This window comes from Polistes fuscatus, unplaced genomic scaffold (assembly GCF_010416935.1).
Source record: "Polistes fuscatus isolate 324 unplaced genomic scaffold, CU_Pfus_HIC Scaffold20, whole genome shotgun sequence".
Lineage (NCBI taxonomy): Eukaryota > Metazoa > Arthropoda > Insecta > Hymenoptera > Vespidae > Polistes > Polistes fuscatus.
Window position 1 is genome coordinate 844,315 of NW_025113097.1, and position 19,163 is coordinate 863,477.

A 19,163-nucleotide genomic window follows, 5' to 3' on the forward strand; every position below is an offset into this window, starting at 1 on the left:
TGCAAACACCTCAGCTTTCTTCTATCATAATGGTAAACTTCAATAATTCACATTTTCCATTAGTATATTGTTTATTAATTGTTAGAATATATTGGTTGTATAATTGTTTAGAGAAATGTACTTTCTTTTTCCATTTACATATACATGTACATTACGTATACATTACCAATTATTTCAATGCACTAATGCACTTTTCTTATATTGCAGCTAAATTTTACTCTCGAAGTCATCACTGCGCAGGAGCACTAAAATAATTACATAAAAATTAAAAGAATACTAAAATGAGAACGTTATAGTCCTAAATTTTATTGATTAGGTGGATTATTCACTTTACACACATGCGCAACGTTCGGAATGTCTTATAAACAACTTTCAATAAAAGTAATTTTCTAGAGGACAATGTCTCATTTCAACGATCGATTTCGAAGGAGAAGGTACATTGATCATACATTCCGATCTTTTAGACAACAATAGACAGTTCTATCGATTAATTAACAATTATTTTAATATTTTAATGTACTCTACTATTATTTTAATACTCTAATTCACTTTATACTTTTTATTTTAATTTTTTATTAAATTATTTTTTATTTTTTTAATAAATATTATTAATTAATTTAATATATATTTTAACAATAATTTTGTATATATTACATATATTATTATATTAATTTATTATATATTATTAAATAATTATTTTATGGCCTAATACATCAAATGCACATACCACCTTTCGAAAATAATGATTCTTGCATTATAATTAATAGTTAGTTCTCGATAATTATGCATACATGTTTTTTTTACAAATAAAATCATTTTAGAAATGAAATATAAGATAGGATACACTTAAACTAAAGTTTTACAAAGAATTTCAACTTGATTGAAAAACACTTTACACAGAGACTCTTTGTCACTTTGCATTTGCATATCTATGAGAGTAACATGTGTATCTACATTCTACTTACATACATACTTACATGAATTAGAAACGAGAAGAAGAAGAAGAAGTGGAGATAGATAAAGGACTGGCCTACGCTCCCTTTCTTTTTCTCTATTTCTTTCATTTTTTTTTCCTTTTTCTCTTTATCTTTCGTTACGAACTGTCAAACTAACGTGTGTCACGACTCGTGTCTTTAAAAAAAAAACTTCTCTATGTTTTTAATCTATGGGTACTTAAGATTACCTATACGTTTTCTTCTTCCATGAAGTTGTCATCCTCTTCAAGAAATATGATTAAATAAACTCAAAGATTAACATTACTCGATTAAGAATCGATTCAATCGAAGAGATATCTTGGAATCGTATAAAAAGTATCGTATTTACGTATAGGTACACAACTGACATACTTTCCACGAAAGAAAGCATTCCTTTCTTTAATTAACATACTAATTAAACGCTCGTGATTTTAATATTAAATTTTCTTTTTTAATTTCATTATAATGATGTCAAATTTTATTTTCTCTCTCTCTTATTAGTTAAACAAATCAATTTTCTCCTATTTTTCTCTCTCTCGTAATAAAATTAAATGACATAAAAATATATAATACATTTACGTTATTATATAGGAAAAAAAAGGAGTGGGAGAAAATAAAATAAATTATCACGTTCTGTCATTTTTTTTCTTTTCTTCTTCAATATACGATTAATTCAAATTATATATAAAATATATATATGAATATAATATTATAAAATCGATAATGGTTTTTTAATTGTAAATTATTCGATGAGATCACGTCGAGTAGTTAAAAACCTGAATAAGAAAATGTATGCAAATTTAAAAAAAAGGAACTTTTCAACGACATCGGGGTCTCGTTTCACTTATACCGAATGATTCCTTCTTCTCGTGGGATTACATCGATTCCCAAGATGAAGGATGAGGGGGCAGGTGGAGGAGGAGGAGGAGGTGGATGGACGTTAATTAAATGGCCCACGTCGATGTGAGACAACTGGATCGACAGTCTTCGTCTCGTTATCGTACAAATCAGAGACATACATCCACCAATTATTTTTTTCTTTCTTTCATATAGTTCTTTTTTATCTCTCTCTCTCTCTCTCTGTTTTTTTCTCTATCTCTCTTTCTCTCATGTCAATGAAATAAAATATATACGTTGTTGATTAAATACAAAAATATAGGGCGTCGTTGTGAACGAAACAAATTATCGACGTTACTTTAAAAACACACGTTAATTTTGTTTCATTTTAATTAAATTACATTTTGTTTCCTTATAAAAATCTTTCGAAAAGTGCTGATTAATACTGTTAACTAAATAATCAATTATATTTAATTAATTAGTGTTTCTTTTCTTTCTTAATATAATTTTCATGTGATACAGGACTCAAGAAATATAATAATTAATATTACATTATTTTATATTCATTTAGGTATCCAAAGTAACAATTAAAGGATTAATTTGTTGTTTTTGATATAAAATAACATTTAGAAAAAGAATTAGTTATTGTAGTTGATGTAAAACAACGAGAATAATTATAACGGAAAATGAAAAATGTAATTCGTAGAAAGTAACATAGGAGATTTTGCTTTTTGAATTTGTAATTAATTATTTTTTCATTAGCCAAGGGCGAGAGGGAGAGGGAAAGGGGAAAGGAAGGAAGGAAGGGAAATCTTTTAAGCTGATTAATAATCTGGAAAAGTAAAAATAGAAAAGGGTCGGAACCTTCGTTGTAGAATATTAAAGTAATCGGTATTAATTACTTTAACTGAGATTTGTTATACAGATGTTGGGATGGGGAAGGGGGGGGTATTATGCGAATAGTTCAAGCGGATTAAAAATTAAAAAATAAAAAAAAAAAGAAGATAGTAGAAAAGAGAATGATCATAGTTATAACGATTTAATTAGTTTTACGATAGAACGAATCGTTTTCGTTTATGTTGGAAATGTTAGAGGAATATCAAAGTTAGTTTTTTAAAATGCATACACATTTAAATACTTTATTTACGTGTTCCTACAAATACATATAAAAACCTCGGACACAACGTTTAATCGAGGTGATCGAAGTAGGCCAATTCGAGACAACGTATCGTCGTTGTCCAATGAAGAAAAAGAAAAAGGACGAAAAGAAAATTCTTTTAAAAAGGAAGGAAAGAAAGAAAAGTAGAAGAATTTTCAACGTGTTAGCATATAAAGTTTATGTTTCTCTTTAATCGAATAGACGACGAGTAAAGCATACTTTATAAACGTGTATACTCTTTTCGTTTCTTTTCATTTCTTTTTCTTCTCTTCTTTCTTTCTTTTTCATTGCTACTAATCGATATATATCCACTTATTTAAAGTTTAGAACATGTCCGTGTCCCAGAACTCGATTGTTCGTTGTTGAATTCGGGTCAAGTGTGTTCCACACTTGGATGAGTATATTTTTATATCGATGGCCTCCTTTTCTTTTTATTTTCCAACGATGACGATGATAATACCCAAAGGAAACGATCCTTTTTTTTCTCTCTCTCTCGAAAATTTCACGAATTTACTCTATAGTGTCTCGTATTAATATTTGATCCTTCTCTTTCCTTCTTTTATATAATTATTATTTTATTCTTGTTCTATTTCATTTATTGCATTAAAAGACAAAATGTATTCGTAAAACGTTGATAATTCGTTCAGAAAATTGCGTGTAGCCGGTTTTTCTTTATTCTTTCGCGTCCGGGTGTGTTGTCGCCTCAATTGCGTAAACGCAAAATCTCCTTACGAAAGGGCCCTTGCATTTTTACCAAACCATTTATATATATGTACGTTCGTGTTTCTGACTATGCATGTGTGTGCATAGTGTAAAAATCTTATGCGTCGTATGCGTCGCAACAGCAGTCGCCGGGCTTTTATTCCGCACGAAGTGACACACCTACGTAGATCTTTATTCAGTACCGGATAGCTGGATGTTAAACGTGCCGACCTACCGCAAAGCGATCTCGACATCGTGGATTTCCATGTCGTTCGTCTATGGAAATGTCGCTGCTTGTCCGTTTCGTGCGATTTCGTCGTCTAGAAATAAGTTGCAGAAAGAGAGAGAGAGAGAGATTAGATGTCCAAGCATCGTTCTCTCTCTCTCTTTTATTATTTCTCTTTTTTTTATTTTTTTAGCAGTATTCTCTTATGTCGTTCGAAAAGCATTCGAATACCGGTTTGAATTTAAGAATTTAGGGGAAGAAAAATAATGATTGAATTATTTTGATTAACCCTATTCTAATTGGATAAATTATTGTAGCAATTATTTTTCTAGCTTCTTTTTTCTAATGGAATACTTTTTATATTCTGTTGGAATATTATTGCGATTATTATTTAAAAAAACAAATGATGAAATCTTTGACGAGAATAATTATCATTATTATATAAATTCGTTGATATTATAAATTATTTCACAATATTGATCTGTGTGTTATATAAATTGTTTTCAAATTCCAAACCAATGGAAATTAATTTTCAATTTGAAATCGATTAATATATAAGTAAATGTATAATTATATATATATGTACGTATAAATAAATACTTGTTAGTTTCTCTTTCGTGAAATCGAAATGAATAAGATAGGTGTATTATAGGCACGACGGGATCCTAAGAATCCTTCCCTTTTCACCTCAACGGGTGGTCCGATTCCGAATGCAAAGAGAATCCAGCATGCAGCATCCTTGGATTCGTACGCATCGACAACTTTTCTCGTCAAGTTTTTCCGCATAATTAAACATACGTTCAAAGATGTATCTTCATCTTAAGTAACATACAGTAATTTTCTTTTTCATATATTCGTTTTGTTTAATCATAAACCACCATGTTTTTGTAATTAATGTCGATGATATTATCTCGAATTGGTTGATTGATTAAAGCACAGGGACAATTACTTTTGTAGTTGAGTTTGAAAAATAATAGTTGATTAACTGTGCATACTAAAATGATTTCTGTCTCTTTCCATCTTTCAATATATTTTTGTTTCTTTCTCTCTCTTTTTCTCTTTTTTCATGGTGTTTTTTTATTTCTCTCAGTAGGGTTACAAGTAAACGAGGTACAACGACGTTATTCCTTGACGATTGAATGGGTACCGTCGGTGCATTCCGTCCACCTCGAAAGTTTTTCTTCCTTTTCTCCCTTTGGCCTCGAAGAACGTCGATGTCGTTCCTACGATGTACACGTGTGTGCGTACGTACGCTTACATACACGTATACAGGGTGTTTCTGAAATCATTTCGAACAGTTGGGTATATCTAAAATATTTTCAAACAACATTGATTTAATTGACAACACCAATTATAATCAATTCCAATTGTCTTAAATTTCGTAATCCTAAAAAATATGAATTAATTATTACTCCGATTATTCGAAGAAAAGAAATAGAAAAAAGAAAAAAGAAATTGTTCTTAAGAAAGATAAAGTGTGTCAGGTAAAGAACGCACGTTCGCGAGCTCGTGTTAAACGTTTCAACTTAATCACCCTGTATGCACGTATACGCACACAGACATACGTATACCCATACACATAAAATAAAGAACGCGTTTCTCGTCGCGGATGCTGCTTTTTCCCGACGAAACCTTCATTCATCCAGTACGACGATACGATCTCATTGAGAAAATCGCAAGCGTCTCGTTCCACCGATGCCGGTTTAATGAACGTCAAGAATTCTTTTAAGAGAAAAGAAAAGAGACTCCTATCTATCTACGTATATATATATATATATATATGTGTGTAATATATTTCTATGTGTGTATGTATGTATGTATGTATGTATGTATGTATATAGGTACAATGAATATAGGAACGAGAACGTTTCTTATAATATTCTTGTTACTCTTAGCAAGTATAAAACAAATAGAAGAAGATGATTTTCTCAAATGGTTATAATCATCATTCGTGTGTATATGTGTGTGTACATGTATTTAGTAACATACGTGAGTTTGAAAAGAATCAGAAAGAGAGAGAGAGAGAGAGAGAATAAGTTGTTTATTCGACAAGAAACAAGTCCGAGGATAGATTTTTAATCGTTGATTTTTTGCTTTCGCAGAAATCGAAGCACAAGAGGCTTGCAAGTGGTTACGAGCTGCCGGTTTTCCTCAATACGCACAAATGTACGAGGGTGAGTGTATTGATTTATTTTTCCTTTTATTTTCTAATATAATTCATTATAATACTATGTCCACAATATATTTTCATTTTCAATTATTAAACAAGAATTTTCACTTTGAGTAACATCGTCTACGAGCAAAACGGATACGTGTCCCCTTTTATCGGTCAGCGAAATGGAAAAAAGCTTAACGAAAAAGCGTATAAGAAAGAGAAATTCAATTTTAGATAAAAATCTCTTAAGTGTAGAAACGTCAGGGGTCGGCGGCCATCGTTCGAGTGTCTACGTTTCTTCTTTTTCTCTCTTTTTATTTCATTTCCATTCGTCTTTATTATTTTCTTTCTTTGAATGGTCGACAATGTGCAATTAAAATGTGACTCCTGTGAGAGAGAGACTCGAGAAACGAGTTCATCCTCTCGTTCTCATTCCTTTTCTTTTTTTTCAACGATCCTAATTCAATTTCTCTCTTACTGAGGAAAGAAGAAGAGTCGACGAGGGGGAGGGGGGGAGGGGGTGATATAAAAAGATAAAGATAGGAAGTTGGATAAAAGTGTTTTACTTCTAACAGAGAAATACTCCGGGTTCCTCTTTAATCTCTTTTTATTTTTATTTTTTTCCTGCTCCACCTCCCCCCTTCTGCCCCCTTCCAGCATTTGTATCGTAAAAGAATACCATTGGTGGGTAGTACTAGAATAATCTTTGAACCATAATCATAAAACGATCGGATATGAAACCACGCTTATCTCGTGGACGAATCATCGTCGTTCGTTAAAGTCAAACCTAAGGGTGGAATAGAGGGGGAAAAAAGGGTTGAGGTAAAAACGTAAGCCAGTTTTCTCCATATATACTTTTCGTATATTATTTTTCAATACACATATTATATACATGTGCATTTTCAAGGAGTACTACGTGATCAAGCTCGCGTGCTCCATTTCATTTTGATTTTTTTGTTTTTTTTGGTTCGACAAAAAATCACTCGAGAATGTAACCCCCGTCGTGGGGGGAGGGAGAATATCGTAAATACGTTGGTACATGTATTATATATACGTGCATATATGTGTGCATGCACGCATGCATGCATGCACGCATGCATTTGTGAAAGATCTTAACAGAAGCAACGAGGGTAGGGGATACAGAAGGATTTGGAAAAAAAAACTAAATAAGAAAAAGAGAGAAAGAGAAAGAGAGAGAGTGTGAGTGTGTGTGAGTGGGGAGTAGGAAAGTGTCCGGTTTCAGGATTCTTTTAAAAGAGAAAAATTGTGACAAGGAGAACAGGCTGCTCCAGTATGAGATGGACCACCAAAGGCGTATCGATACCTAACGGCTTTTCGAACGTCGAACGTGCCACGAAACGACACGATATTATTGCCATAATCGTTCTATATATCAGAGGAACAATACTAACGTTGTGCGTTATAATTATTCTTAACTAATGGGGGAGAGTATGTGGAAAAATAGAAGAAATCAAGATTTCAAACTTGAATTTCTATAGTATATAAAACGAAATTTCTAATATTATATTAAATTATATTAAATAATATTATATTAAATATTTTACATATTAAATATTTATAATAAATAATATTTGTATAATAATTAAATACTTATATTATATATAAAATATTTTATATATATTATTTCTTACAAACTGTGATTTAATTTACTTATATTCTATATACAGGATGAGAACAAGAAGAAAGAGAGGAAAAATAAATAATTAAAAATGTCAAATAATTAAAAAAAAAATGTTTAACAAACAAATGACTAAAGATTTACGTATAATGGTATAACTATATATATATATACATGCATACATATATATAATATTTTTATATATATATAGGAATGACGCTAATAAGGTGCTAACGAGCTTGGTGTGTCCAATACGTGTGTTCGATCGTGCGCGCTGGTGCACCCAACGTGGGCAGGAACGTGAGTTCTCGTCGTGTCAGTGTAGTTGTGTTGGTCTTCAGCTATAACGAATGCATTGTTGGTGGACGTCGCGACAAAGGGCCCATTATGAGATGTATTAACATGTTCGGACGCATCACTGAGCGGCTTCGTAATAATTTAACTCTCGGTTTGACTCGCACCAATCCGATCCGGCACTGCCCACGTGTCGTTGTTATTATAGTTATACTACTTTTGCGTTATACGCTTTTACAAACCATTTACGTACACGCACTTATTTTAATATAATCAAATATGAGATAGTTATACTCAAGATAATTCGATTTGTAGGAACGTTTGTTTATATTTTTTAACTTTTCAAATATTTTATCATATGTACGTGAGTGCGTGTGCGTGTACGTGTGTATTGTATGACGTAATACATTATTCTGTCGTTGTTGAGACGACGTTCTTATATATTTATAATTATTTTTCTTTTTATTTTTATTATTTTTATCTACCCTCTTTTAAAATCGTCCTCTCTTTTCTATTTTTTTTTCCCTTTTTTTTTTCTTTCTCTCTTTCTTTTTATAATTCTTTATTTTTTTCTCTCTCGTACCCATATTCTTGGCTTTTGCATCAAGGTTAAATCTCGTAAAAGGTTGCTCGCTATTGTTTTAACACGCGATCGATCACGGGTCTATGTTTATCCTTATAATTTATATCGACCTAACTTGCATCCGCTCGTCGTGCAGATAATTTTTGTCCATTTTTTTTTTATTTTCTTTTTAAGAAACTTTTTTTAATTATTTCACTTTTTTTTTATTTATTTATTTATTTTCTCCCCGTTTTTCTTCTTCATCTTCTGTATACGGGATATAAATAAATGAAATTTTCATCAACGTGAGATGATAAAAAAGATATATGTGGTATTAGAAGAAAAAAAAAAGAACATAACTTAGGTCACGTATAGTTATTTTCTTTAAATTCATTAATAAAATTTAAGTTCAATGAGTAACGTGATTCATATTGTATAGAAACGCGATAGTATGTTGTATTATCATTACCTTCTAGTGTATGTTTAAAGAAATAATCTATAATATTATACATCGTGTTTCACGAGGTATCATTAGTGTCAACTTTAAGAACGACGAATGATTATTTCATTTCTACAGTTAACTCAGGAATAATAATCGTTCGAACGCGTTAATACAATGATTAATAACCCGCCTTATTTCTTTTTCACCTTATTTATTTTTTCCTCGTCGTTATTCTTATTCGAAAAGAATAGAAAGAAAAAATAAAAGATAATAATGTAGTTCCAGATCAAATTTTCAGTATGTTGATTGAGATTTACGCAAGCGTGGCCTTCGAATGCTTTTTTTCTTTTTCTTTTTTAGCTTCCTGTCCTTCTCTCGTAAAAAAGAAATTTCAATAGATAAAAAAAATCTATTAAAGATGATGGATGTAAAATAGAGAAAGAGAGAGGTGAGACTTTATTAAATTAAATAGATGATGAAGATCTATAAATATGGCTGAGTTCATCGCAAAACGAGTAGTATAAAAAAGTGAATACCCATTATTCCTATGTTCTTCGTTCGATAAGAGAAAAAAAAAAGAAAAAAAAGAAAAATGAAAGACTCGAGTGAATCAGCGTTAATGTTCTCGACAAAAATCATTACGCGATCTTCATTTTCGCGAGATTATTATTATAATAATTATATATAAAAGTGTTAAATTTTATTTTATTAGAAAAATGGGTAGGGAATAGAAAGAAAAAGATATTTCTATTGAAAAATATATTAGCATCGTATTATAATATGTTCGAAAAATAAAAAGAAGAAGAAGAAAAAAGAAAAGAATTAAAAGAACGAGATATTAATGATCCTACTTAAAAAGTTATTAAGGATAGTTAACGAGATTGTCGATAAGGGAAAGACCAGATCAAAAAAAAAATAAAAAAAACAACGCTAGATGTTTGGTCATATCATCAATTTCTCTCGTGTCGTTGCGAAACTAATCGTTAAACGCGTGTAACTAACATAAGCGTGGAACATTGCATCATTGCATCAACAACAACAACAACAACAACAACAACAACAACGAAGAAGAAGAAGAAGAAGAAGAAGTTAGAAAAAGAAAAATCACGAGTCACGGCAGCCTTTCTATTGGCTCGTTAACTAAACGAGCTAAAAGGAACGAACAGGAGAGAGTTCGAAAGGGTCTACTAACCCAAGCCTTAGTTTGACGACGGTGACTAAACGTAAAACGTGGCACGATCTCTCAAAGAAATAGGAGGTGGAGGAGGAGGAGGAGAAGGGTTTTATGAAATTTCATGGTCAAAGCGTGAAATTCAATCGAGAAGAAAATGAACAAGAAAAATAATATTTATCGTATCAAACGGTTCAAAAGAACAAAAATCTTTATTCTGAGTTTGGGAAATGACATCGAGACGCTAGGAAAATTATGAACCTTCGTCAGGTGGTCGTTGTCATCGTCATAATCATCATAATCATCATCCTATTCTCTACTATCTTTAACAACTTGGCACCCAATGAATTTATAGTTAGCAAAAATTGTACGAGGAGAGAGTTGCCAAGATAATTTCGATCGGTCCGTAACTAAAATTAAACGTGGGCTACTGCTCCTAGTCTTCTTCTTCTTCTTCTTCTTCTTTTTATTTTTATTTTTCTTTTCGATTATCGTCGTGGTCGTCGTTTTCGTCGTGGCAAAAGTCACGATTCACGAAATCGTCGAGTGTCGGAAGCACGTGCGAACTCTTTCCCCGTTTCTTTCGACTGCCATTGGCCCGTTGGAACGGTGCCCAACAAATTTTCTTTCTCTTTCCATCTTTCGTATACGAAGAAAGATGGAAAGAGAAAATGAGAGAGAGAGGAAAGATCTTACTCGTCCTATCTCTGTCGTACTTTCTTTACACATTTGACATCGTTCTCGTTTTCTTTCCTAGTTCAATACGAAACCCACAAAGTTTATTACCCCCTTTCTTTGTTCATTTTCTTTTTCTTAAACTATATGAAAGTGAAAGAATATTACTAGTATTTCTACTAGCTAAACAATCTCTCTGTTTTACTCGGAATCATTTGAAATAAATCACAGTTGTATTGGATACTTCTGTTAGAAATGAATTTTTCATTAATTCTCTTTCTCTTCATTTTTTAATTAATTCTATTGAAGAAATTCAATCACGTTGAAAGTAAATTTCATTTTATTTTATTTTTTATCTTAACAATAACTACAAAATATAATCGTGTACTAATATGTACCCATTTATGATAGATTATCGAATATTAACTATCGATTAATTTAAAACTAGTTTGTTTGTTTGTGTTTTTATCAAAATGGAACAAATTCGACCCAGTTTTCCCATTCATAACATTACGCTTTTCGAAAGATTTATAGGTATACAAATCAATTGGGTGAAGGTTTTTCCTCTCTTCAATCTAATTTTCTCTTAAGTGTAAATTCTAATAGATATATATATATCGACATGCATGTAACAACAACGCGATGTACTCGATGATTGTTATTACGAGCACGCGGATCGTTCAGTTCTGTTTTATTTCCAATAGCAAAAGCTACGGGGAGTCCTTCGATTTTCTTTTTTCAGTTTGATATCGTTAGAACAAATGGAACAATCTGTTGCTCCAATTACGATAGTTATTGATGTATTATTTTTAAGATGATTCTATTATATTTTCCTTGAAACACACACACACACATATATTATTTTTATTTGAACCATATTGTAATAGTATTATTAACGTTCAAGGTTCTGACACTATTCTGCACACAATTCGATTTGTCTATATTATATCTCCCATTAAATATTCCGCATTCTTTTTCTCTGTTGTCTTTCAACTCGTGTTCTCGTTTATTTTTCAAAATTAGTTCCGTTATATCTCCCACACACATACATACCCTGAGATCATATTAAATAACAGGGCATGTGGTCGGCATAAGCCAAGCTTAGGATGGCACGTAGGAACCATTCTCGGGTCGACGATTATTAGTCATCCTTCAAGTTCCAGTGAAAATATGGCGCCAACGTTTTCAACCCCCCTTTAAAACATCTTTCGCTGATACTTTCTCCTTTCCCTCCTTTTTTTCTTTTTTTCAAATATTCGACGATTGACATCTTAATATAAAGGAAATATTCGAACTATTTGTCAAGTTAAAATACACGTGCACACTCGCACACGTCCAGTCTGGAAATATTTTTTTATTTTCTTTTCAAAATACACACAAAAAAATGATTAAAATGAAGAATCTGATCGCACGAGGATGCATATTTTCGCGATTTTAGTTTCGCTAGCAAGTTCGGCATTAAAACGAGAAAGAAGTTAATCGTTCCTTTCTACACTTAAGAAGGTGCACGTGTACGGTGCATATGTACGATGCATTTGTATATACGGTGCATCTATATAACACGGTACGCCTTAAGCTGATTAAGCCGTTTCTTTTGCCGGCTTCGAGAATGACTCCTTCCATCTTCTTTTTGATCGTTCGCGAATAATTTTCTCATGTCTGTTTCTTTCTCATTCTCTTTCGTTTGCATTTACCACCACCACCACCACCATCACCACCACGAGGTCTTTCCCCGTTTCGGCCGCGTTCTCGCGCGAAGCGAACCCCCATGACAAAGTAATCTCGAGTGAGATAAATTATTCGTTTGGTGCAAGGCGAAAATGCAAATTCGAGCCGGTGGGCGAATGGCGGCGATTTATTCGCGAGCGAAAAGATACTTTGCCGGCGTTTAAACGCGTCCCAATCTTTCTTCTCTCACCATCTTTTACCCTTTCATATACATATATACCTACACGCATATTTATATATATATATTTACAATGTAATACATAAATGTCTACATGTGTACGCATATACTTCTATCTATCTATCTTTATTTCTCTTATTTAATATATATGCACATATACACATATATGTATCTGTATAATGCAATATATAAATATTATCATATATACTTACGTATATATTTATTTCTTTTGATATATATATAGTATTATATAGTATAGTATTATTATAGTATATATTATATATATAGTATTATTATATGTAGTATTATTATATATAGTATTATTACAGTATATATTATATATATAGCATTATATATATGGTATATTATTATTAGTATTATATATATATATATGCACATATACACATGCATGTATCTGTATAATGCAATATATAAATATGATCATCTATACTTAAATACATATTTCTTTATTTCTTTGAATACATTTATATACTATATACGTGTACTATGCATTTATTTACGTATGTATTTATGTATGTATATATATTTACATATTTCCTACTCTTTCTTTCTCTCCCCCTTGTTAATTTATGCGGTTGGCATTACGCGTTATTTCGCGGAGACATCGTCGAGTCTACGAAGTCGTTCTCCCTTATTTTTCTTTTTCTTTTTCTTCTTCTTCTTCTTCTTCTTCTTGTTTTTTATTCTTCTTTAACTGCAAGCGCATGGAAATTCGTCATCGAGAGAAGAGAGAGAGAGAGAAAAGATCGTCAACCTTTTTGTTGCCGCATGAAAGATCCGGCCAACGTGCACGTTGGCTCGTTCCTCCCTTCTACACCCCCTTCCCTTTTCCTTAAACTCCACGTAATCTTTTTGCGTTCGTTGATCTTTACATTGAATACAAAGTGTCGGTGGAGGTCGAGGTAGAAGATGAGGAGGAGGAGGAGGAAGAGGAGGAGGAGGGTAATTCCTTTTCGTCGAGAAAATGTATTTTGTATTTTGTATTTTATATTTTCTCGACGAAATGATGTTGTTTCTTTTTCTCCCCCCACCCCCGTCCTATTATTACTTACATTTTAATGGGAAAAATTATACTATTATAAGATTTACGATGATAAATTAACGTTATCTCGTATTTTCTTAAATAATTGTTAATAATAATTTGAGTATACATAATAAGTCTGTAAGAATCCGTGACGAGATTATCAATTTTTGATTATATAGGACGTGTACATTTTTATACGAAGCAATTATTTTTATTATAAATCACTTAACGAAGTTTGGACTTGAAAATATTTAAACGTATCCCTCCCAGAATAGTCTCTAGTTCGAAAGATTAATCATTAAACGTATCTGAGATAGATAAAAATTATTATCATAAAGAAAGTATAGTGATAAGCACGTTCGTACTTAATTTTTAATCTGTATAATATTATCTACGTACCTTGATCCACGAAAATGAAAGGAAAATAAAAAGATTAGAAGAAGAAACAAAATGTGAACGTACGAATGAGATAAAAAATGTGAACGAACGAACGAACGAAGAATAAAATGATAATATTATAAAATAATTAGTATCAATATATCTCGAGAGATAAAATCATGAAGTTTTATATAATCGAATGCAATTTTTGTAGGAAAGGGGATGGCTGGATAAATTCATTCTGAAAATACACACTCGCTGCATCTGTTGGTTACCGAACAGGAAAGGGTCTACGTGCCTTTTCAGTCGTAGTCGAGATCGTTAGGCCAATGATGACGACCCGTCTTCGTCGATTAGATAACATCCTTGAACGTATTATAGTAGTAGTAGTAATAGTAATAGTCGATCCTTATCGATTTAATAGTCAATCCCAAAAATTGTTCGTCTTTTTTAACTTTCGTCATTTATCTATTATATGGTAATTCGTATTTATCACGATTATTATTATCTCATTGTTAAATCATAGTTTTTTTATTTTTTTATTATAGTTCACTTCAGATCAAGACATAGTATTTTTTCTGTTTTTTTTTTAATTATTTTCGAACAACGATACGATTAAGAAATAATTTCACGTAAATCAATTATCTTTTATTTTTCGTTTCGTATTTTCTATTCTCAAAATCTTGCTTAGAATTCGTGAAAGATATCATCAAAAAAAAAAGAAAAAAAGATAAAATAATCGGAGATAAAAAGACACGAACTTAACTAATTCAAGAGAAACTTAGGCAGCAGCGTTTTCGTTCTCTCGCGTGTTCGCCATCCAACCAAGTAAACTGAGGGAGTTTATTTTAAGCGGTGACATTGGAGTGGTCGCGAAAAAAAGAAGAGAAATAAAAACGATTAGGAAAACAAAAAAAAAGGAAAAAGAAGAAGAAGAAGAAGAAGCGAAAAGCATCGGAGGGTGCTTAAATATACTGAGGAAGAAGGACGGTTTTCTAAACGTAGTCGAAATCGGTGCGAAACGGATAAGAAAGAGTGAAAAAGGGGTAAGGGGTTAGGAGGAGGGGTGTATCTTCTACTAAATTTGTCCTAACGAATTACTTAGTTTAGCTCGAGCTAATGCGAGAATTATCTTTCCAAGAAGACACGAAATTTCATTTTTGATTTTCTCTTTTGTACACACACACACACACACATATGTGTGTACACTAAGTTCTCTTTACCTTTAAGGATAGAAGTACAAATTTGAACGATGTGACAGATTTGTTAGTTCTCTTTTACCTTATCCGCCCCCCCCTCGCCTAATGCTTTCCACCGATAAAATAAAAATACGAAATGGTAGGATAATAAGTAACCGACCGTTCATAATTTAGTCACGCATCATGGAACGCGTTTTTCATCTCGTCGACTATTACGAGTTAACTATTTACGGTAGGGTTGAAAAATGTTGAGCCCGACTAAAGTTTCTCGATCGTTCGTTTCTTCCATTTTTTTTTTTCTTTTACATTTCTTTTCGTTGTTATATTTATTGTTGTTATTTTATCTCTTTGCCATTATCAGATTTTTCATTCTCAGAGAGAATTCATTCATTCAGATTCACTGAACGCTAGAATAAATTTTGCATAGAAGTACCACACACCCTCTCCACCCTCTGGTAAAGTAGAAAAAAAAGAATTCAATGCAAAAGGGGGCAAAAGCCCGTTAATCAAGGATCGTGTATTCGATTGAATATAAAATCATAAAGAACATAGGAAGATTTGGAATAATTTCTACGTCACGAGTAGAAAAACAGAGAGAGAGAGAGAGAGAGAAAGATAGGTCGTCTATCGTAATAGGATAGACGAAAGAGTATGAACGTTTTATACTAGATAAAATCGTCTTCCTAGTCTCGGAAATACCTCCGAGCATAGCTTCAAATAGTTTTCGTGGCGTTCGTCTTCGACTTGTTCGTTTCTCCCGAAATAAGTACGGTAAATTATATCCTTCTCGGTAAAATCGGGCATGGTACCAAGGCATGTATTTCTCTCTCTCTCTTTCTTTCTCACACACATACACACACATACACATTTACTCTTTCATTCTATCTTACTTTCTTACTTTCTCTTTCATTCTCTATCCTTCTCTTTCTCATTTTGATCAAAGTCTAAGAGAAAGAGATAGAATTAGAGTTTATACTTACCCAGTAGTATTAGTAGTAGTAGTAGTACTGTTTCGTCTTGACGGTAAAATCAGTGTCTTCGTGATATTCTAAAATCTTTCACACAGGCCAAACATCGTTTTATTTTCTTTCTAAGATCCCCACAAACTTTTCTTCTCTTCTCTTCTCTCGCAAAATGCAAAGGAACATAGTCTTCGTATTCGTCTTGGTCTTGGTCGTGGTCGTGGTCGTGGTAGTTGTTGTGTTGTGGAACAGCAGCCGCAAAGGCAGACAGACACACCCTCTCAGGATTCCAATCCAACGAAGATTTCTCCTGGTTCGGCCTTCTACGGACTTGGAGCTTGGCCAAAGTGGCACGACACAGAAGAGAGTACACGTTTCTATCCGAAAATGTAAAGGGTCTTCGACTCCTAGTTTCCGAGAATCGTGGATATTTCATCGCTGAGAAAACGAGAGGAAAATCTCATTCTCCTCATCCTCCTCCTCATACTCCTACTTCTCCTCTGTAGTCTTTTCTCTTTGGTTTGCGTTCCAAAGGAAAACGTGATCTCAGAATGCTTTTAATTTCAAAACATTGTCTCTTTTGCTCTGTTAAAATGATTTCTGTGATCTTCAGAAATCACGTATGTATGTACGTATGTATGTACGAAGTTAAAATCTCGATAGAAACTACTCGTAGGGTTGCTTTTTAGAACGGAGTTTCTATTGAATTATATGATTACCAATCATTAATATATTATTATAATTATAAACTTTTACTTTTCTTTATTAGATAATTTATTATAAATATATATGACAAATGAATAAAGTGTGTACTTTTGAGATTGTATAGAAATTACTATATCTGGGTGATCGAATCGACGAAAGGTTTCGTCGCTCGATTCGTGTTTCTCTCTAACGATGTAAATTACCTCGAGTTAAACCCATCTAAGGCTTTGGTGTCGTGCCAAAAACGGCTGAAACTGAAGCTAGGTGTACCTCTCTAATACACGTGACAAGTATATATATGTGTGCATGTAGTATGTTCGTGTCGACGAACCAAAGGGTCCTTGACACATCTGTTGGGGGTTAGCCAAGTTCACAACTCGTGGGAGTTAAAGCACACCTGGATAAACCGAACACCCCCCACCCACCCTATCACATTCACAATCAACCAACTACCGTTTCGTTTCGTTTGGGTTTTGGTTTGCTCGGCACTAACACCACCACCATCACCACCATCACCACCACCACCTTTCTCTTTCTTCTTTCCCCTCTCTGGTATAGTAATTGCACCGACAGCAACCGCACAAAGGCAACGAACGAGCGACTTCCGAGCACAAAACACACGCTTTCCTGGAATAACATCCTCTTTGTGTCGATCATTCCTCTGGGTGGGCCGCAGCAATTAGTCTCTCGCGAATGAAGAGAAATCAGTCGATGTTTTAACGTAAAATAGGTTACTCATGTTCTTTAATACTCGTATCTTTTATTAACGTCTACTTACGATCGCATTTCAATATTATTTAAATCCGTCTTGTTCGTTTATAATCCATTCGATAATTCATTCAAAATGATTCGAAGAAAGAAACAATTATTTTTCCTTACAAGATAATAAATAATTCTACAAAAATTCTATATCATATAAAAACAACAAAAATTTATACAGCATTGCGAAGAAGAATCGATCATCAAAATTAAATCAAATCAAATCTGAACGAACAATAACGTAATAGAAAAATAACAATAGTTCTTCTTACGCAAGAATGAAAAATGAAGAAAACAAATTGCATTATTAAATCGAATAAAATTCCGATACCTATAGGGTTAGAAGGAGGGGGTGGAGGGGGAAGGGGAACCAAACACCCGATGAAAGGTTGAGTAAAAACAAAATAAAAGTGCACGTGCTTATACGCGAAGAGGATTATTCATTCGCGAGAGAGGTTGCTGCTGTGTACGCACAGTCGTGCACACAGGGGGCATGCACCCGGGGGAAAATGCATCGGAGTACGCATAGCCTCCCTTCCCCCTTTGTTGCATCCTTCCTTCCTTCCCTTAGCTTCGAGCGCATATGTGTAGTACACCCGAGAAGATATATCGTTTCTCCCACTACTCGATATTAACACACATACACACACATACACATTCACATTTACACACGTATATAAACATAGAAGAGACAGAGAGAAAAAGAAGACATGCATCTAAAGTGCATAGTGAATCTCGAATAACCACCACTACTTATCGTACCCATTCTTCTTTCTTTCTTTATTTATCTCTCTCTCTCTCTCTCACTCTCTTACTTCTCCTATCTGTTCTCCCGCCCCGGCCCCCTGGCCCCCCTGTCCCCCCCTAAAAGTCAAGCAGCCCCACCACTTCAGCACGCGCTTCCTCGGTGTGGTACGGTTCGGTTCGGTTCCTTCGTGGCTTGTGAAGCTTCTCTCTTCTATACAAGTTGTTCGTTCCCTTACGAACGCTAGTAGTCGAGTCGCAACCGGTGAAGGAGTCGGTCGTTTGCGTGACGCACGATATCGCACGATATTTTTACCTTATCCCTTTTTCCCTTTTACCTTTTGCCTATTCGTTTGTAGTTTTTATTTTGTTTTTTTATCTCCACGGAGAGAGAAGTAATAGTAATAATAGTTGGAGTATTCGTTTTTTAAAAGTGTGTGTGATCTTTGATAAACAAAAAATACGTTACTGTTAACTATATTTTTTATTGTTATTATTATTAATGATTTTGTTCTGTATCAGGAAACTTTTGATAGTGAGATTGAAAAATAAGAAAGAAGTGAAAGAATTGGAACTATATATGTTTATATACTTTGACGTTTTTGTATTTCTATTGTTCTTTTCCTTTT

General features: G+C 33.1%; 1 protein-coding gene across 1 annotated transcript in view; it reads left to right on the forward strand.

Moving 5' to 3' along the window:
* The window catches only part of LOC122517413, a 178,158-nt gene that overhangs the window by 135,269 nt on the left and 23,726 nt on the right, over positions 1–19,163 (forward strand). The window contains exon 9 of the mRNA XM_043635779.1: positions 6,001–6,072. Within this exon, the coding sequence (XP_043491714.1) occupies positions 6,001–6,072 (72 nt within the window). The remainder of the gene's footprint in view (positions 1–6,000; positions 6,073–19,163) is intronic.